The sequence below is a fragment of the Lynx canadensis genome, chromosome B1 (assembly GCF_007474595.2).
Source record: "Lynx canadensis isolate LIC74 chromosome B1, mLynCan4.pri.v2, whole genome shotgun sequence".
Classification (NCBI taxonomy): domain Eukaryota; kingdom Metazoa; phylum Chordata; class Mammalia; order Carnivora; family Felidae; genus Lynx; species Lynx canadensis.
The window spans coordinates 71942301-71964659 of NC_044306.2; the positions used below are offsets into that span (position 1 = coordinate 71942301).

Here is a 22359-nt window from a genome sequence, read left to right on the forward strand (position 1 = left end):
AAGGTGAATAGGTAAGTAGCTGTTATTCCTCTCAGGAATACCTAAATTTTAAAAACTGAAGTTGTCATTTAACCCCAAAGAAGAGATCTTTCATGGAGAAGTTTATCCACCATGAGACTGACCCTCTTCCTGAAATCTTTGATTGTTGGGGAAGTATCCAGGATTTTCATTTACATCCCTTAAAACTTCTTACTTTGCCTCCATATAACACTAGTTTCAGCTTACAGTACTGAGTTTCCAAGAAACTGTATGTAAAATATATCTAACCATGTTAATGGTCAGTGTTAAAAAATTCTAAAAGGCTCGGAGTAGTGATACATGCAGTTCTTCAGTTGTGTCAATAGGTGGTGCCATTTATACACAACAATGTATTTTCTCACTTCTTATTTAATATAATAATTTCTCAAAAATGTTAATATGGACAAATAACTGGCCTGTGTGCTCTATTGAATTTGTATGTTTCCAGCAATCATTACTTCTTGAGGAGAAATTTTCTAATGTTTTATTTTGTTACTTTCATTGATTACTATTTCTGTTTAAAACAGTTTACATCTCTTACTAAGAAAGTCACTTCAGCCAGGAAAAGGCCTCTCTACCCCCCAAATTTCATTTCAACCACGTTTTGATTCAAAGTGGTAGAAAGAGAGAGGTAGAAACGAAAGCTAAAGAGATTCTCTTCCAGGTACACCGCCCAAGTGTCAACGAGGCGGGTCAGGGGTGATTCTAAACCCAAAGATATCTGTAGGGATTGTCTCTTTCATTCAGAGAAAAAGATTTCCCAATTATGTATTTTGTTTCCCTCTCTGATGGCCTCTCGTCAGTCCATAAATACTCATAGCTGGTTCTGCCAGCATTTTGGGTTTGCAGATTATGTGTTTTATGAGGCAAAACATAGCAACACAAACATTTATACTGCCCCCCACGTTTTACAACCTCAATTGGTGCATTTTATATAAAGGCCACAAAATGAACACGGTTATGAATGAAAATTGGATATACCTCAAGGACGCCACAGGCTGAAATTGAGAATGAGGCAGATTGAGAAACCAAAAGCCTATGCTGAGAAAGGTAAGGAGTGAACTCCTCCAGTTACCATTTTCATTCCCACAGGCTAGAAATTAGCCAAGGGAAAGGGAGATTATGTTTTTCATTTGGGAAATTTGATTTCCGATATGACTTGGATATAAGTAATGGAGTTTCTGTTATGTAGGAATGAAGTAATTTCTATGAAGGAGTCAAACAAAAATAGTCGTGAAATATCACTGTATGCTAGGATCTATTTTTTGGTTTTATCTTGTTTGGGTTTTTGTTGTTGTTGTTTCCATGTGTCATGCGCCTCTAAGTTTTTGTTTTGTTTTGTTTTGTTTTTAAATACAGTAAAACTTGTTTGATGTTCCTTAAAATGCTTCTCTAAAGATCAGTATTCAATGCAAGGGCCACTTGCCATAGTTCTGTAGGGTTTACTTCAGTCAGGAAAGACGTTTGCTTTGTCTTTCAGGCTGGTGTGTCATTTATTAAGCCAATTTTAACCTTCCTCATAGGAATATTTCACCTTGTTTCTTCACTATTCATGAGCAATAATAATTATTTCCAAAACTCTTTTAAAGTCTTCGCAAATGACTAAGAATATTCCAGTAAAACCGCAGTAATTGTCAAGGAATGGGTCTATATTAAACAAGTTGACAGATACACCTGAAAACTTTGATTTTTCAGGGTATGCTTGCAACTGGCAATACTTTGGTTGGCCAGTTACTCATTACTAGATCACTCTTCCCCTTCTAACAGCTTTGGGCCCTGGAGTAGGAAGGGTGCCAGATGCCCAGAGACTGAGTTGTCCTTCAGTAAGAGTTCATTCTTTGTGTTTGTAAACTGATGGCTAAGTAATACACACAAAAGAGCATTGTTAATTTATTTTGCTAGGAAATAAAAATAACAATAGCTTTTTTTTTTTTTTTTTTTTTTTTTTTTAGAGACAGATGCAGAGAGAGAGATCACAAGTGGGGAGAGGTGTGCAGATGGAGAAAGAGAAAGAATTTTTTTGTTTAATGCTTATTTTTGTGAGAGAGACAGAGACAGAGAAAACGAGTGGGGGAGGAGCAGAGAGAGAGGGAAACACAGAATCCGAAGCAGGCTCCAGGCTCTGAGCTGTCAGCACACAGCCCGAGGTGGGGCTTGAACCCACGAACTGTGAGATCATGACCTGAGCTGATGTTGGACGCTGAACCAACTGAGCCACCCAGGTGCCCCACAATGGTTTTTCTTGTATTTATAATTTTGCCCTGGGACTGGGCCAGTTACTTTATATATACATTGCCTAACTCAATATTAAAAGCAACGATACGTGGGACAATTGTAAAATTTTTGTCTAAAGTTAGGCTACTCAGATTAATACATAATTTCCTGCTTAGTGTCTAGTCTGTAAAATAATCATAATATAATTTGTAATTGTGTCCTAAGACTTTACAAATGAAATGGAGTCCCTTAGAAAATGTTTATAAGTGCCTTTTATATATCATGATGTAAGCTCAGCTAATTGATTGGGACCTATGATGTATTAAGTAATGATTTAATGGTAAGCCACACTTGAAACCTTTTAGAAACAAATGCTGACCAGTTGAAACAAACGATACTTCTTGAATTGAAGCAAAAAATATAAGTCAATTCACTTAATTATAAGCATTTGTGAGGCCATTAAGAACTCATTTCTTAAATGAGAATTTTAGACAATGTTTAAAAATCCCCGAATATTTCACCATTTTCCACATCACTACTAAATTAGCAGAATAATAAAAATAGGTAATACTAATTGAGTACTTTTCATGCATGGTTCAGGTGATGTGCCAATTTATCCCCAGGTATTGTCTTATTTAATACAACAAACTCATGAAGCAAATACTGTTCTCCCATCTGATGGAAGAGGAACCTCTTACTAGAAAGATTAAGAAACTTGGCACAGTTTCTGAACAGTAGCACAGGTTATAAGAGGCCAGGCCTGACCAGGCGAATGCTATTTCCATGTCAAAGGCCATCTCATCCTCTGAGCTGTATTTCAGACTTCCTTCAGCGAAGAAATTCTGAATGTCTTCTACAGAAAAATAAAAACAATTTTTTTTTTGTTTCCAACATAAGATTCAGAATATGTTATATATTGCCAGGAAAAATTTAGGGCCACATTCACCAGCCCTTATCAATCAATATAAATAAACACGAATTGATTTATTACTGACAGTATTGAAAAAACTCACTTTCTGAAGAGGTTGAAAATAGATTGCTTAACTGATAACACGATTTTAAACATTCTGATTAGATTAACCAACTGAAGTAAAATAGTTGTGTTCCGACGCCTGTGATGCTGCAGAGGTTACGTTCAGCCACACACACGTTACTGTAGGACTATGATTAATTGAAGATCAATTAAAAGTCAAAGATTAAAGATTGCTTTTTAACCCACTTATAACTCTCAGAAGAATCAGCCTGATTTTGCTCAAGACATCTAAGAGACTTTGTGTTTCATAGGGGGGGGAAATTGTATTTCAAAACTGAGAGCTAATTCTTTTAAAGATTATGAGTTGTAAGCATCCCATTCAATTCGACCCATGGAATCAACACGTCTACTTAGTTTCTAAAGAAACCATGTAACTCAAGATGGATTTTGAAAAAGGTGAAAAGGGTAACCTGTTCCAACTTTTCTTTGGGTTGTGTTTCTCACAGATTGCATTAAGGTTTTCTAACTCATTACTTGTGTTTGTTTCATTATTTTGCTCAACTTAAGGACTCTTGGAAAAGATAAAGCTATGCCTCTCAAAGAAACCGCTGCCATCTGCCAATGACCGGAAGAAGTCGACCATGACTTTGCCATCTCCACTTCTTTCCACGGAGTACACAACCTTGTTCGCAGCCAGAGCAAAATTCGCAAGCTGATCTGGTTGGTGGTGGTCCCGGGCTCAGTGTCACTCGTGGTGTGGCAGGTCTACAGTTGCTTGGTCAGCTACTTCACATGGTCCACCACGATGTCCATCGAGGTTCAGTATGTGGAAAAGATCGAGTTCCCGTCTGTGACGTTTTGTCATTTAAACAGGTAACAATTACTCTTTTAGTAGTGATAGGTTTCTATCACTTTGCTAGGGTAACCTTGCTTGTATAACGTAAGTTGGGTTTTACTATGTGATATTTAATGTATATAAAACCTTTGAAGTTCTAAAAGTATACCTAAAAACCCAAATTTAGGAAGGCAAAGGAGCTTATTTGATTTCTTCTTTAATTTTTCTTTCTTTCCTTTCTTCTTTCTTTCCACAATTATTTACTAGGCATCACACCAAATCCTGTGGTTGGACAAAAGTCTGGATCCTTGCACTTAAAAAGTTTGTTGATTAGGAAGAAAAAGAGAAACATAAACAGTCGCCATGCAGTGTGTATGATAATTGTGCAGTACCATAAAGGTATGTGCAGGGGCTCTGAAAGCACAGGGGACAGGGGACAGTCTTGGTCTGGAGTGTCATGGAAGTCTGAGTATCAAGGATGCCCAGGCAGTTCCTAGATGGAGGTGAAGAAGAACCTGAAGAGGGAGCCACTGTGCGAAAGTAGTATGGAGACAGGAAATGTTCTGATGTATACATAACGAAACCTTTAAGGTAACCAAGGCAGGGCCAGCATCATGGATGCCTGACCTGTGCCATCACACGGGGCCCGAAGCTCAGAAGAGCTTTACACTTGGCTTAATACTCTGCTGTTCTTGAGTTCTTAGCTACAACTCCCTCCAGAAAACTGCAATTCAATGACTGTATCAGGTCCCCTGTAGGAGGGTGGCTGTGCCCCATGACACCTTCCAGAAAAGCCCTGTAATTGCCAATGGATGGCCTGGAAGAGCACATGCTGGATTTACCCTAGAGACGGGGAGGACGATTTCCTTAAGATCCCCCACTGATCCACTACTTGATCATGGACAAGTCACTTAATCTTAGCTTCAACTTCTGTATGTGTAAAATGATATGGCGTTGTCTACCCATTTCCTGTTGCATCAGATGAGGTGACACATACACCATTTTGTCTCATTCCTGGGGTTTTCCTTGGACAGGTGTTCAACATATATTAGATATTATAGCACACTTGTGTGACTGTTAGATATGTGTCAAGGTGTGCATCAAGGTCCCAAAGAGTAAAAGCAAATCAACCCCATCCCCCAGAGATTTTTAATACTATTGCCTCGTACTATGTTAAATGGTCTGTGTTCTAACATAAGCAAAGGCTGATTGAAGATATCTGTTCTTAAAATAAAATGTATATACTATTTTGACAATGGCAGTGTGAGGAATTTCACAGATCCTCTCTTCAGAGAAATAGCCATAACTGGTAAAAAATTATTTTTTTTTAAAAAGTAACCATTGAGAGGTAAATCTCCAAAATATAAACAACTCCCCCCCCCAAAAAAAACCCCACAAAACTTAACCCAGTTAAAAAATGTACTAAGGATTTGAGTAGACATTTCTTCAAGGAAGACATACGAATGGAGAATAGTTATATGGAAAAAAAATGGTCAACATCATTAACCATCAGAGAAATGCAAATAAACACAATTAGATACACCTCACACCTGTCAGGATGTCTATTATCAAAAAACAAAACAAACAAAAAAACAAAGACAGCTAGTGTTGGTGAGGATCTGAATAGATTGGAATCTTTGTACACTGTTGGTGGGAATGCATAAGGGAACATTGGCTAGGAAAACAGTGTAGAGGTGTCTCAAAAAATTAAAAATAGATTTACCATATGACCTGGCAGTTTCTCTTCTAAGTATGTATCCAAAAGAATTTAAAACAGATCTCAAAGAGATACTGACACTCCCATACTGATTGCAACAGTATTCATAATACCTAAGATCTGAAACAATCTACATGCCCATTGATAGAAAAATGGATAAAGAAAATGTGATATGTGCATACACTGAAAAATTATCCAGCCTTAAAAAAGAAGGAGATTCTGCAATATGAAACCTTATAATATAAACCTTGAGGACACTATGCTAAACGAAATAAGCCAGTCGCAGAAAGGCAAGTACTACATGAATCCACTTATACGATGTCTCTCAAATAGTCCAATTCATTGAATCAAAGAGTGGAATGGTGGCTGCTAAGGACTGAGGGGACAGGAAGTGGAATTGGGGAGTTAGCAATCAATATGCACAAAGCTTCAGGGGCCCCTGGGTGGCTCAGTAGGTTAAGCATCCGACTTCAGCTCAGGTCATGATCTCACAGTCCGTGAGTTGGAGTCCTGCATTGGGCTCTGTGCTGACAGCTCGGAGCCTGGACCCTGCTTGAGATTCTGTGTCTCCCTCTCTCTCTGCCCCTCCCATGCTCATGCTCTGTCTCTCTCTGTCTCAAATATAAATAAAAACATTAAAAAATATATGCATAAAGTTTCAGTTATACAAGATAAATAAGTTTTAGAGATCTGCTGTGCCACATTGTACCTATAATCAACAACACAATATTGTATACTCGAATTTGTTAAGAGAATAGATCTCATATTAAGGGTTCCTACCACATAAAATTTTTTAAAAATTAGTAGCAAAAAAGAGAAAATCATTGTATCTATTACAATAATTAGAATATAATATGGAGTGCCTGGGTGGCTCAGTTGGTTAAGTGACCGGCTTTGGCTCAGGTCATGATCTTGCGGTTTGTGAGTTTGAGCCCCGCGTCGGGCTCTGTGTTGACAGCTCGGAGCCTGGAGCCTGCTTCGGATTCTGTGCCTCCCTCTCTTTCTGCCCCTCCCTCACTCATGCTTTCTCTCTGCCTCTCAAAAATAAATAAATGCTTAAAAAACAAAGACATGTTAAGGGATTTTAAATAAAAGATGAAAGCATGACTCTTATACAAATATAAAATGAACACGTGTCAAAGATTTTATTTTAGTGAGAGATCTGATAAGATATTAAAATTGGCTCCTAGGAGATCCAACCAGCAGACATTCTTCCCCCTTTTTCCTCTCCATAAAACGATCTGGAAAAGACTCATTTCTTGTTAATGCATGGTGGACTTAAATCCGTTTTGGTGGGATTCAGTGAAGGGCTGAGTCAAGCATCAACTTGGACATCAGATGAAGCATATACATTTGGGTTACATAACCTGGGGATGTGTAGTGAGAGGGCATTAATCCACACAAGAAGGACAGATTCGTTGACTGGCTATCACTTATTAACTTGTTTAAACAAATCAGTGTATTTTTATTATGTTTTCTTTTGCTAGCCTCTTACCAGTGTATGTTAAATAAAAGAGTAAGCACACTCAAACTAAGCAAGGTTTCTGAAAGATTAGACACAGGAAGGTTTTAAAATTTGAATTAAAGTTGAAAATAAACTCAGCAAGGCCCTTCGGTTTTATGCTGAACAATATGTCTCACAGGTTTTTTTTACTTCCTTTGTTCCAAATATTGTTAGACTTTATTCATTAAGTTTAGTTCATCTGCTTAAATCACCCTCATGGTCTCAACTACTATTATGTAATACAAAACATTTTAAAAGATTATTTTAAAACGCCTTCCCTTGTGCTCATTTTATCTATTGTATTCATACCTCCTACACGTGTGGTAATTCCTTCATTTCTCTGCACAATCCTTTTGAAAAGAATCCGGTGAACATTATATGAAGTAGTAATGATTCTTGACCCAAAATCGCAGGGCTTTGGAGCTGATCCCTGGTATGCTGTCATCATTCAGAGAGACAGAAGGCTGAAGGAAGTGGAAGGTCCATCCCTCAGTTAGGGCTAACACCATGACTCTCCCCCAAATCCTCTGCAAATGTAGATGGCTAACTCCTCAAAGATCACTACAAACACTTTTGACCAAGAAAAGCAAGGTTGTTGGCTCTAATACATTAGTAGAATACCACCATGAGTTAGCTGTGTTTTTAAGAGAAGAGGAAGTCATAGGAGGCTATGTATAGGATTCTAGAACCTGGGCTGGTGGATTTAAGACAGGCCCTGCAAGGGTCAAAGCTGGGTAAGTAAGACACTATCTTAGGACCTGGCCATTAAAGCAGTTTCTCATCTCTGAAAGGATGTATATTGGCTTGGGTTTGTTTTCTATTTTCTGTGTTTGGTTTTGTGTGTGTTCTACCCTGACCGAGAAAGGGTTTCCCGTGGCTTATATGAGATAGCAAAAGGATATAAAATATAATTGAAAGTGAAGATAAAATATAATATAAAATCTGGGACATAAAGGAAGTCCAAGAGTGTGGTTACATACACACAAACCATGCACCACATAGCTCTGTGTACTTACTTACCAAGGGTGGATACACATTTTATTCTATGCTTTCTGGCAGTAAATTTGAATGGAGCATGTTTGTTCAGTTTCAAGATTTATAATATCCAAAGTATGAAATACCGATCACATTTTGAAAAGAATATAGAGTATACATTTAAACAACCATACATAAGGCAGGGTAGAAGTTGCTCAGCAGAATAAGGGAGTTACAAAATCCTTATTGTAGTTAGGGCGAATAGCTAACTTCTGCTTTAGTTGCCAGGAAAGCACTTTGACCATAAATGAGGCATTCGTTTATTTAATGCATATTTACCTACCTCTCAATGTATTCTAGGCACTCTTCTAAATTTTTTAGGAAAAATAACTTAATCATCAAAATAGCGTTTTGAGACAGTTTTTTTTTTTTTTTTTAACATACACCAATTTTACAAGTGAAGAAACTGAGTCACAGTGAGAGGAAGAAATTGGCTAAGTTATCCCATTAAGTGGCTGTAACAATCAGGGCTCAATCAGAGAAAAAGAAGCCCTGTGAGTGACACAGAATAAGGGATTTATTCTGGGGATTAAGTCCACTACACATAGGGGCTGGTTAAGCAGTCTTTGTAAGTCTCTTGCCTCTGTTTCTGGTGCTGGGCTTGAAGTCAGCAACATCAGCAGTCAGAAAGGAAAATAGATCTGAAGTGAAGGAAACAAACACAGACTAGAAATGCGTGTCTCTCTTTTTCACAAGCCCTGATCTTTGTAGTGTAGGAGACCTACGGGATAAGCTGGCACCTTCTCCAGGTTGTACTCTTTCTTGACCCAAGATCTGAAGAAGCTTAAGGAGGCCAGGGAGCTCCTGGCTGCTGTCCCACACCAACAAGTTGAGTCAGGAGATCTACAACAATGTGTGTACCAGACCAAAGCTCCGACCCTACGATGACCTCAGATTGTAACCAGATAAATCCAAGGAAGAAGATGTTGGAAAATAGTTCCAACATAACCACATGGGCACGGTATAAAGCCACAACAATGACAAAGCTGGGCTTTGAACTCAGGAAATCTGGCCCCTAAGTCTATATTCTAGTGACCTCGCGTTCCTATTCTCTTCATGTTGCGTCTCGAAGATCCGTTAGGACGTATCCAGATCAATGTCTGGGAAGTATTCTAGGTAAATGAAACTGTATGTACAAGTACAAGGTAAATTGCAGGATGTGACAAAGACTTCTTAGGGATTCAATTTTGCTTGAATGTGTTATGAATGAAGGAGAGCATAGCAGATATGCCTGAGAAGTTGATAGGGGCCAGATATTTGGCCCCTAGATAATGTGTCTTCTAGATAATAGAAAGTTTTTGCTCTTCTAAATATTGCCTTTATTTCTACTAATAGGTTCCAAACAGATGCTGCAGCCAAATTTAGTATTATTTTTTCTCTTATGGAATATTGTATCCAACGTCCTCTATCTTCAGGAAATCAGGTCCAATTATACTGGCTTTAAAGATGCTATTGATTTTTTTGCAAGTTATCAAAACTTCAGCATTACAGAGTTTGTAAAAAAAAAATGGTCTTTATCTCAACAATAGCACTTTGTTGGAATGTGACTTTTTTGGAAAGCCATGTGGCCCACAGGTAATGGTTTGATATTTCTTCCAATATCATCAATATAATAAAACTATAGCACAGTACTGCTTCACACTGAGATAAAGTTTACTTTCGTGGGGAATCAATTGAAACTTGCTCAAAGATTGTGTTTAGTTAGTTGAGCATTATGACATCAGGGGTGTGGAATACACACGAGACGTATTTCTTTTCTTAAGTAGTTTAGATAAGAAAAGGTAGAAAACAGAAATCTTCGATTACCTTTATTGAAGGATAATCTTTCCAAAACAAAAACAATTGTCACCCCAGGGGATATTTTAATTTTTCCCATTCTTCAGTAACTTATTCCAAGGTAGCATTTTTATTATCATTAAGGAGCCAACATTTAGTTTTTTTGGCTTGGGGGCTATAGAAAATGAGTAGGCACCAGCATTTGACTGTGAAAATTATGTATATTTCTCTGATCACTCATAATATCCTGTTTTTATCCTTTATAGGATTAATCTACACTTAAGATAAAGTTTCAGATATACCTGAAAACTACTAGCAAAGGCAATTTGACATCCTGTTTCTTGTATCAGCAATTCTGTAGCATGTGTTGTCAGGTGATTCCAAGTTAATTTCACAAATTCATGATTTGGGGACACAATTCTGTATCCTTTTGGTAGCCTTCTTTAGCACACAGAAAACAGGAAAAAAAAAAATGCCTGACAGACATCTGACAGAGATAATGCCCTGCTGTACTCTTAATTTAGAGAAGAAGTTCTTCTCTGTTGCTTGTTATTTACTAACCAACATATTTAAACTTTTCACCAAGAAATTTTATAGTAAACATGTGTTAGGTCCTCTCTTTCTGTCTCATGACTCACGTTGGCTTTTTCCCGTGTGAGTTCTCCCTCCCAGAGCCATGATGACTCCTGGCAACTCTAGCCTCTCATTATCATAGATTAATACTCCAGTATCCTCTTAATAATTCCATGGAAGACTGATTAGTTCTTCTTGCTTATTTACATATTAAAATGTCCCACCTAGATAATCACATACAAAAAAATAAAAACTATTATTGAGCACAAACCAGAGTCACCACATTATCTATTCTTTCTGATCTTTATGCATTCTCATTTAGACATCTGATTTAAAAAAAAAAAAAAAAAAAAAGTTTGAGCAATTTAAACTTCAAAAGTGACCAAACTACCCAGCTGATTGTATTTTCTTTGGTTCATTTTCTTTTTTTTTTTTAATTTTTTTTTTAACGTTTATTTATTTTTGAGACAGAGAGACAGAGCATGAACAGGGGAGGGGCAGAAAGAGAGGGAGACACAGAATTTGAAACGGGCCCCAAGCTCTGAGCTGTCAGCACAGAGCCTGACGCGGGGTTCGAACTCACGGATCGTGATATCATGACCTTCGAACTCACGGATCGTGATATCATGACCTGAGCCACAGTCGGACACTTAACCGATTGAGCCACCCAGGCGCCCCTATTTGGTTCATTTTCATATTGGAGGACTTTGCACATGTCTTCACTGAATATGGAAATTGTTTTACTTTTAATTATGGCGAAAATATCCGAGCAAGGAACAAAGTGAGTGTCTCTGGAAGAGGATTAAGCTTGCTCTTCAATTTGAATCAGGTACTGAATTTTCCTAAACCTAGCCAGGGCTCAAGACAAAAAAGAATGATCAAAAGACTTGATCAAAACATTTTGCCCCGTCATATTGTGCCCATGAATTGTATATTGTTTCCATTTTTGATTATGTAGACTGGAGTCCCATGTGTGCAAATATTGACCTCTAATATTAAAAATTCATAATTTAGAGGCTAACCTGGACATTTTTAGCTATACTACTGACTGTCAGTTTTGTGACTCCAGAAACGTTTATGCCACAAAATAAGGAAACCAGAGGTTTCTAAATCACAATGTGTGTAGTTAATTTAAGATGACTTTATGTATTTTAAGAATATTTTTAGAAAGATTTTTATGTAAAGAAGGCAATATGTTTTGGAAAGAAGCCATGCACACATATTTAACAAACCATGGAACCTATAGTCTGAAGGATTATTTTAAAAATACTTGCTATGGAAAGAATTTTGTATAAATTGATTTTGCCTAAGCCTAGCTTCTGTAAATTGGTAATTGATCCAAGAAGTCTAAGTGTTTAAGCTTGAGAGGCAGATGTCCAGACACCTAAGAAATTCAACAGACGTCAGCTTCAAGCGTACCTAGTGTAGCTCCCACCCAAGGTTAATTCTTAAGTTTTATCTTACACAGCTGTTTCTAGTATTACACATTTAGAGATAATCTACTTCATTATAGTGGTTTTATAAATGAGGATTCTGAAATGCTGATAAGTATCCGAAATCACACAATTAATGGCAAAGTTGAGAAATACATCTAGTTTCCCCAAATCCCATTGAATTATCCTATCTTCCAATCCAAGTGAATGCGGCCATTGGCTACTTTCAAAGAATTTTTCTTAAGGTATATTTCATAACTTCCTCTTGTATCTCATTCAAGATACTTTTTGCTCAACACAGTACTGCACAGTATAATGCATTTTCTTTGCACAAAATATATTTGATCATATACTGTATTTGCTTGTACATATATTTGATTAATATTTCCAGGTGATTTCAGGGGAGCGTGGGTGGTTCAGTCTGTTGGGCGGCTGACTACCGCTCAGGTCATGATCTCGCGGTCTGTGAGTTTGAGCCCCATGTTGGGCTCTGTGCTGACAGCTCAGAGCCTGGAGCCTGCTTCTGATTTTGTGTCTCCCTCTCTCTCTGCCCCTTCCCTGCTTGCTCTCTGTCTCTCTCTTTCAAAAATAATAAACAATAAAAAAATTAAAAAAAAATATTTCTAGGTGATTTCAATACTGGCCATATGGTCAGTTCCAATATTACATTGTGGATTATACAAGCTAGAATTTCCCAAATATTTTTAGGATGCAATTGAAGCCTGCAGATGCAATGCAATATTCCATAAGTGAATGGCTCTTAAATACTTGTCCAGACTAGCCAACCGAGTATTTCTTAGAGTCCTAACAGACCCAGGAGAAATAGGGTCCTGAGTTACAAATGGAATATTAAGCACGTTCATTAAATGTAATTACATATACAATCGACCTATTCACAGGAAAAATCATCGTATCCCCAAGCCCATTCTTTCTCCTTATAACCTGAAATTACAACTACAGTCTCTGACTTCACAATGTCTCCACTTGTAATTTTTCAGCTTTACAATGGTGCAAAGTGATACACATTCAGTCAAAGTCACACTTCAAAGTTTGAATTTGGACCTGTTCTTGGGCAAATGATATGTGGTGTGACAGTGTCTCGTGATGCTGGGTGGCAGTAGCTCCCAGACAGCTACGCAATCACCAGCATAAATAACTGATATGCTTACAACCATTCTGCACCCACACAACCATTCTGTTTCTCATGTTCAGTTCCATATTCTGTCAACTACATGAGATACTCAACATTTTATTATTAAAAAGAGCTTTGAGTTAGATTATTTTGCCCAGCTGTGGACTAAAGTGAGTGCTCTAAGCATGTTTAAGGTAGGCGAGGCTAAACTATGATGCTCAGTAAGTTAGGAGTATTAAATACATTTTTGATTTATGGTATTTTCACCTTACAATGGCTTTATCAGGATGTAATCTCATTGTACGTCAAGGAAGATCTTTAATAACAAAATCACCAGAAGTTTCTTCGTTTTTTTCATCTGGCATAGGATTTATAGAAGAGCATGATGTTAAAGAAATAGTGTAAGTCTTCACTTTTAGGAGGAAATGAATTTTAATTTTAAAGAAGGCCAGAGATTTTAATTGCAAAGAGACGAAAGGAGCCAAATGATTTTCTAAAACCAATGAAGCGAAGAGAACAGCCAAGGAAGAAGCAACTAAAAGGCAACAAGGTGAAGAGAGGGCCTCCAGGAAATCAGATGATTAACAGTCACAATACGTACTGTGGCATTCATCTAAGGTGAAAAGTAATCTATGGAAACTCTTGACACCTTGACATGTGATTCAACCATGAAAAGTATGTCTTAGAGGTGTTTAATTTTCAGTTTTTATATAAAAATTGAACAGTGATATGAAATGTTTGATTTTAAGTAAGTCAAATGCTATCATGAGATAGTATAACTAATTCTTAAACTTTTGTAGAATTGATATCAATTTGTAACTTGGGGAAATTGTTGTTTGTTTCAGGAGGAATTCACTTATGAACAAACCCTTGGTTTTGTTTATGCTGGCATCATCTTTGTTATCCATTCACCACAGAAGGTGCCCCAGATTGATGGTTTAGGCTTGTTATCACCTGTGGGAATGCATGCACAGGTAACAATCCGCCAAGTCAAGGTAAATAATATTCACAAGGTGTAGAGTCTGAGGGAATCAGGTAAGGTAATAAATGTATATACACATAAATAATACTTCCACTAGAAACCTTTTTCTGCCATGCTCTTAGAAGACCTCTGGAAATTCCATAGTTTCATTTCGGATTCTTTCCCATTACTAGGAGGTAACTATCTAGCAAAAACAATGAATTCACATGTACAACATAAGTGAAAGCTGGGAAACCTGGTAAAATCAACGTAATTTTAAATTCCATTAGAGATGGAAAGGATCAGTAAATATGAAGAGACTCCTAAGTTGCTGAACTGTGCGTTTTCTCAATGAGATGTTCTGGAAAGAAGAAAAATAAGTGGGAAGAGGAGAAATTTTGGAGTCAGACATGTCGGGCTGATTTCCATTGGCCAGCCTCTTGCTCTGCAATTTCCTTAATTAACTTCCTGAAATTCCATCTCCTTTCTCTGATAAAGATAATATTGTGTTTTCATGGTTATTATGAGGTTTACGTGAAATGACATAAAGAAAGCACTTACCCACTGCCTGGCATAAAATAAGTACTCAATAAAGGATTTTTTTTGTGTGGATTTTTTTTGGTTCCTATTTTGTGGGTGGACTGATTTATATGCTAACATTATTTCCATAAATGATACTATTTTTCTTATATGAGTTAATTTTTAGAGCAGTCTGTCTGATTTTATTAATTCACTACAGGTACAGAGCATTTGGGATATGTGTGAAAGGACCCCTGTTATATCTACCTTCAGGGATTTTCATGTTAATAGAGCAGGCAAAATAGGCAAATGTAGTCAATTTAAAAAAAAAGAATCAAAGAGATCTGAGAAAAAAAGTAAAAATGTATATTAGCTTCTCTTCTTGGAATGGAGATGTATGGATTGACTCAGATAAACTTCCTGAGCCAGGTATTTATTTTATCTCAAGACAGTCCATCAAGAATACCCCTGGGGAGAATGCAACCCTAACGTCAAGCTGCAGAATTTTAGTGCCTACAGCACTTCTGGTTGCTTGAAGGAATGCATGGCTCAGCATATACAAGAGCAATGTGGATGTTTACCTTTTCTGCTTCCTGGTAAATAAAGAATGACAAATTTCCCTTATTTAATTTTTCCTACTTAATTTGAGTCACAGGAAATGAACGTATCAGAAAATTGTTTTCCATTCTTACGAAATTCTATGCCAGAAAGTCATCCATTTAAGAAATACAACCTCCACTGACAGATTTTAAATCCCGGAGTCATAGTGGAGATTTCTGGAAAAGAAAAGAAAATTGAACGAGGCCCCAATTCTTCTTTTGAGCATGTAAGTCTGGTGCTCTTAAATATCTAAAACCAATCATCACAGTTTTCTCAGTTTGAAAGCAAAATTAGATCATCTATATAAATCTTAATCAACCCCAAATATTTCATCATTGGGGAATTCTTTTCTTTGTGGTTAGAAAAACAACCGAGGCTCCCTTTGCATAGAATTTGGAACATTTCCAAAGTCATGGATATTGGAAGCAAGCCCCGAAGGATGCAGTAGGGCAGGGTGGATAAGAGCTAGACTCTGACCCAGGCTGTTCATTTCAGCTACACAATTTCTCCTCTATGTGACCTTCAACTAAACCTCTCTGTACCTCCTATAAGCTGGGAAGAATAATAATAGTATCCTAGCTCATGGGATTGTCATAAGGATGAAAGGAGCATGTAAGTAGCTTGAAACCCACCTGACACAGAATACACTCTATATAAACACTGGTTATTTTTATTCAGATTTGCCTCATCTCCCTTCTCCGGCAAATTTATAAAGAAGTGTAGAGTGCATTAAAGGCAATACCAGTTTGGCCCTTTAAATTTGCTGCTATGGCCCATTTCAAGCGCGCGTGAGCGCACATACACACACGCACACACACACACTGGACATACTAATGCTAACTCTGCTCTTATTAACAATGGTTTCCACTTGGCAAACTTCTTAGGAATTTTGAGAATCATCACTTCCTTCTTTCAAGCATTCTGATCATTGGCCTCTGGCCCCTCAAAAACTGCCATTCTGTAAAACTGCTAATGCTGGGGCGCCTGGGTGGCTCAGTCGGTTGAGCCTCCGACTTTGGCTCAGGACATGATCTCACGGTCTGTGAGTTCGAGCCCCACGTTGGACTCTGTGCTGACAGCTCGGAGCCTGGAGCCTGCTTTGGATTCTGTGTCCCCCTCTCTCTCTGCCCTTCCCCCACTCATGCTCTGTCTCTCTCTCTCTCTCTCAAAAATAAATAAACATTAAAAAAAAAATTAAAAAAAAAAAAAACTGCTAATGCTGGATCTGATCCATCATTCCTAATTATCTTTCCAAAGTTTCTGGAAAAAAAAAATATCTGAACTGATGGATGAACCATAATGTTTATAATTTAAAAATGTGTTACTTCTTACAAGTCAGAAACTGGATTACAAATATGTAATTTTGTAATTTAATTACAAATATGTAACTAGGAGTTAGACAAAGTGAAATATAAAATACAAAGCATGGCATTTGTGCAAACTTTTGCATATCCCATGTGCTTCCAAAATGGTATCTGATTTGGTTTGATCCTCACATATCCATCTATGTGAGAACATAGACGAGGACGTTAAAAATATAGAGACATTAAATGAAGCAGCGAAAGTACCTCTACTAACAACTTGCAGAGCCAATCCCCAAAATCAGTTTTTCAGATATGGATTGTTTCCAAAACGTCATTGCTCTTTGCAATGAGAAAAACAGCATTTGAAGAAGCCCAGCATACTTTGGGAAAGACAGGCTTCTTTATCAATTTAATGCTGAAAGTAGATTATATTTTTGTATTCCTTTCATTTCCTTTACCAAGAGCACTTCCTCATAGTTAGCCAAATGTATCTGCAAATTATAAGTGGACAATCCCTTTTGGTTATTTTCAAGATCCTTGACTAAACATTGAGGCTAACCCCAGAGACCGCATGGGGTTACGGCAGTAGACAATTAGCTATGTTAAGGTGCAATGACTAAAGATTTAGAATCAGCCTGGAATTAATCCCAGCTCTGCTACATATTGATTTTACAATTTCTCGCAAGGTCCACAGCCAATGATTAACAATATTGGTCCTTACCCGCCCCATACTACCGCTAGAAAGGCAACATGCCAGGTGTGCCAGTGTGTATATGTATGTTTAAATCACATGTAAGTATTGTAATCATAGGTAAGTTTAAATCATATGTAAATATGGAAGTGGTCAGTCATTAAATTGTACACCGGAAACTAATATTACATTGCAGGTTAACTAACTGGAACTTAGATAAAAACTTTTTTTTTTTTTTTTTAAAGAAAGTATACTGTATGCTATGCATCTTCCAATACCATAAAAAAAAATCAAGCAATCAATCAATGGATAGAAGGAACAGGACAGAAGGTGAGCAAAATGAGCCAAGCCTAGCTCCCCTGCAACTGCTTGGACAAACCACTTTCTGAACCTTAGTTTCTTATTTATAACAATGATGATTCCCACATCACAGGATTAGTGTAGGGACAAATGAGATGATAAGTGTGAGAATAATTTTAAATTTCAAAGTTATGTTTTAAGACATTATCTCCACTTAAATGATTTTGCCTGATATAGATGGAGGAAAAGAAACATGGAAATTAACAAAAACATTTCTATTTTTCCTTCCAATGCATATGTACCTTAAGTATTAGCATGGTTTCATAGTTTGTTGTTGTTCTCGCTGTTTTGCAAACAACAAGATGGATGGATAAAATATATTTTTGTCATTAGGTCACTTATTTCATGAAATGTAAAGTCTTTATGTTTAGATTTATTATTTTTAAGGAAATGGGATAGAGTGTTACCTACAAAAGTTTTACAACTGTGTTTCACCTACACTTGGTAAGTGGTTTAATTTATTTCTTTATTCTCACAATTTATATGACAATTGCTCAGAGTGATACAAGACATTAAACGATAGTATGGCTAGTCCTGAGATGAAACAGAATAGAGACTGTAAAGAGGAACTTTTTCAATGTTTTTAAAATTAGGAACAGTAGCTTATATAGACATAGACAGTAAAACAAAACAAAACCCTCTGAATTCAAGATGCACCTGAATTAAAGATATTCATTGACCTGGGCACCTGGGTGGCTCAGTGGGTTAAGTGTCAGACTTAAGCTCAGGTCATGATCTCACGGTGTGTGGGTTCAATCCCCATGTCAGGCTCTGTGCTGACAGCTCAGGGCCTGGAGCCTGCTTCAGATTCTCTGTCTCCCTCTCTCTGCCCTCCCTCCACTTGCATGCTCTCTCGCTCTCTCTTTCTCAAAAATAAATAGACATTAAAAAATTCTTATGAAAAGCAGATATTCAGTGACAAAGTCACAGCAGAAAGCTTTGATTCTTATTTGTTTTCTTTTAAAAAAAAAGTGTATTTATTTTGAGAGACAGAGGGAGTATGAGCAGGGGAGAGGTAAGGAGAGAGACAGAGAATCCCAAGCAGGCTCTGTGCTGTCAGTGCAGAGCCCAATGTGGGGCTCTATCTCATGAATTGTGAGATCCTGACCTGAATTGAGATCAAGAGACAGATGCTTGACTGAGGAAGCCACCCAGGCACTGCGTGATTTTTATTTCCAAATTTTGTGTTTTTTAAATTTTATAGTTTTGTATAATCAAAATAGCCTTGCTTTTTTTTTTCTTATTAAATAAATAAAGCATGCTTGTTGTGACTAGTTCCAACATTACAGAACAGAGAAAAGTCTTGCGGAGATCAGTACAAGTTGCATCACTCTGAGAATTATTATCATTATTTAGGTGACCATCCTCTCATTTATTCATTTTGTTATACACCGCATTATACGTAAATGCTTATATAAATTTTTTATGCAAATGAGACCAATACCATACACGCCACCTTTACTGGGTACAACTTCTTTTTAAGCAATATTTTTTTTTTACTTTCATATTATTTATCTTAACTCTGAACCAATGTTAATACTCTAGTATATTCTACTTTTATTTTTTCCACATAAATAGGTTTGTATTTGTGATGGTAAATCATTGCTTTTTAAAATTAAAATAGAATAATATTCTATAAAACTTGCTGTTCTATCCCATTGTCCCATTGTGGAAATATCTCCAGGACACCAGGAATAGAATGAGAAGTTTCTTTTCCATTGTTGTAAAATATTTCATGGAATGGATAGGGGTAGAAGGAACCTGATGTATTTTTTAATATCTTTCAAGCTGAATATGCAGAAGTCAGATTATTGACCAGTGGAGTTAGGAGTTACGTTGGCAAATTTCTTATGATTTCCTATCCCTGATGGAGGCTGGAGAGAAAGTTTGGGGAAATAAATCATGCATGCAGTCCTTCAGGGAGTGTGGAGTGATAATGGGTTACACAGAAAAATGTGTGCTTATGACAGCATGTGTGTGTGAGTGGATGTGTTTGTGTGAGTTGAAGGAAAGGATGGTGTTTATTACCAGAATCAAGAACTAGAGAAAGCAAGCAAAAGTCATGCCCTGAAGAAGTATCATACTTAGATTCTGGAGAAGAAACCCAAAGTTTGCCATTAATCAGGGAGTCTTGGTAAACAAAGCATTCACAAGAACAAAGAGTTTCAGTAGCAAAACTATAGGGAAGAACAAGAAAGGAATATTTACCCAGAGTGAGGAGCAGAGAGATTGGGTACCAGGATGTGGTCCAAAGGAAAGCTGGAGACAAATACCACCTCCTGCAGGGGATTTTTCAAGGATACATTTGCATCGATAGCCTGATTGCTCTACAGAAGTCAAGACAAGACAGAGGACGGAGAACCTCGGTGGTTGAGTCAGAAGTCACTAGGTCCACAGCTACAAGATAATCTGAACACCCAGCCGTGTATTTTACGCTGTTAGAACTTGAGATAAACCGCAGGATAAGTTTGCTTTAAACCTGAGTCATTGGCTTTCAGGATTATATTTCAAAGTTCCTCTCAAAGTGATATAAGGTCACACAAACAACTTTCCATCTTTCTCCTGTCCAAATGCGTACTATTTTATGGAGATAAACCCAAAGAATTTCTAGAAAAAACTTCTCATTTCTCACAAAGGTCAGAAGCCAGTGACTCAATGAATTTAAAAGATAATAATTCCTATGTTTCATATTCTGTCTCCTTCGCTGTATTTATGTTAAAATATAAAATATAAACACCATTTGTTAAGACAGTGATGATAGAAGTTGTTAACCACGTTTTTAGCATTGAAAATCAAATGATAAAATTTTAAAAAGCTCTTTCCTCCCAACTGTGAAATGATCCCCTTTTCTCAATATCCTGTCCTGATTTTCATTTCAGACTACATTAAAGTTAAGGAATCATGTACAATGGGAAAACATAATTCTAGCTGCCCTGTTCCTTGTGAAGAAACAGAATACCCTGCTACTATTTCTTATTCTATTTTTCCAAGTCAAAAAGCTTTGAAATATCTTTCCAAGAAGTTAAATCAAAGTCAGGAATATATCAGGTAATCTTTTTTAGTCTTGTAAATTCCTTGAAATCAGCACGAATATTTTGTTTACTCAAAACTCTTAAAGGCCGAGAAAACAAAATTCTGATCAATCAAAGGAGGCAAAGACTTATGTCACTCAATTAACAATGAAAACCTAGAATTTTAAAAGTGCATAAGGTCATGCCCTTGAATCCTTTAATTGTGTGAAAACTAAAATGAGGCCTGCTTGAGTAATTTGCTCATGATCTCACCCTTGTTGACCCAACTGGAGAAAATAATAGTACTGACTAATATTAGTTGATGCTTTAAAGTATGAAAACCTCCAGGACACCTGGGTGGCTCGGTCAGCTGGGTGTCTGACTTCAACTCAGGTCATGATCTCACGATTTGTGAGTTCAAGCCCTGCATCAGGCTCCGTGCTGACAGCTCAGAGCCTGGATCCTGCTTTAGATTCTGTGTCTCCTGCTCTTTCTGCCCCTTCCCTGCTCACTCTGTCTGTCTCTGTCTCAAAAATAAATAAACGTTAAAAAAATTAAAGTGTGAAAACTCCTTACCTGCATATCACATAGTTTGTTTTAATAACTGTAAGGTTGATGGAACACAAATTATTTTTCTCATTTTACAGGTAAGGAAACTGAAGCACACTGTATCTCATGTAAATGTCCTATAAAGGTAGTCAGTGGCACAGAAAGAACTTATGCCCAAGACTTATGACCACAGATTCCTTGTATTTTTCCATAAAGATATATACTTCCAAGTTTCATTAACTGAGGATTAAATTAGGTCTCTTTCTGCTACACCATTAGAAATTGCAAGTCAAACTTCATAGAGAACTCTTTTAAAATCAGGGAGCAGCCTTAACATTTCTCTTTGTTTCGTGTTTATATTTTTAAGTTGAGCACCTGAAACAGCAACATAATACACTGGTGTTTGCAATTTCATTTAATATAATTAAAATATATTAACTAATTAAAAGCTGATTTACTTTTGCACAGCCGGGTATCTAACGGTAAAAGCGTGTTTTGAATCCAGTGTTATCCTGGTATTTATTTTAATGAAAAAAATAAAATACTCTCCCCACGTAAATACCCAAACAATAAAGTGATCTTTAAAAATCAGAAAGCGGGGCAACTGGCTGGCTGGGTCGATTAAGGGTCTGACTTCGGCTCAGGTCATGATCTCACAGTTTGTGGGCTTGAGCCCCACATCAGGCTTTATGGTGACAGCTCAGAGCCTGGAGCCTGCTTCGGATTCTGTGTCTCTCTCCCTCTCTGCCCCTGCCCTGCTCACGCTCTCTCTCTCTCTCTCTATCTCTCAGAAATTAAATAGAAACATTTAAAACATTTTTAAATCAGGAAGAGAAAGTACTTTCATCAAGACAGGGTTCATAAGGTATGATTTCAAATACTTAGCAGATAAGAAGAAGAAAAGGCTAGAAAATTTGCAATGATCTCTGTTAATGGTTTTGTATCCAGTACAGATGTCTCTTTGTATTCCATTTTAATATGTGAAAGTGATTTATGTATGGTATTATTTCTGTTATACTAAAATATGACCAAGAAGAGTACTTTGTGTGACTTTTGGCTGCTAGAGATATCCCGAGTTTCATCATTATTTAATATGCAAAGAATGTAGGCATGATTTTGGAGACATATCTGTGAATCAGGAAAGAACCCATGTA

The 22359-nt window shown here is 37.1% G+C and overlaps 1 protein-coding gene across 1 annotated transcript in view; it reads left to right on the forward strand.

Moving 5' to 3' along the window:
• Nucleotides 1-1028: 1028 nt before the first annotated feature.
• The window catches only part of ASIC5 (acid sensing ion channel subunit family member 5), a 29134-nt gene continuing 7803 nt past the window's right edge, over nucleotides 1029-22359 (forward strand). The window contains 11 exon segments of the mRNA XM_030314473.1: nucleotides 1029-1068; nucleotides 3773-3838; nucleotides 3841-4078; nucleotides 9632-9668; nucleotides 9670-9804; nucleotides 9806-9871; nucleotides 11349-11474; nucleotides 14056-14205; nucleotides 15139-15286; nucleotides 18033-18089; nucleotides 20525-20693. Coding sequence (XP_030170333.1) covers nucleotides 1029-1068; nucleotides 3773-3838; nucleotides 3841-4078; nucleotides 9632-9668; nucleotides 9670-9804; nucleotides 9806-9871; nucleotides 11349-11474; nucleotides 14056-14205; nucleotides 15139-15286; nucleotides 18033-18089; nucleotides 20525-20693 — 1232 coding nt within the window.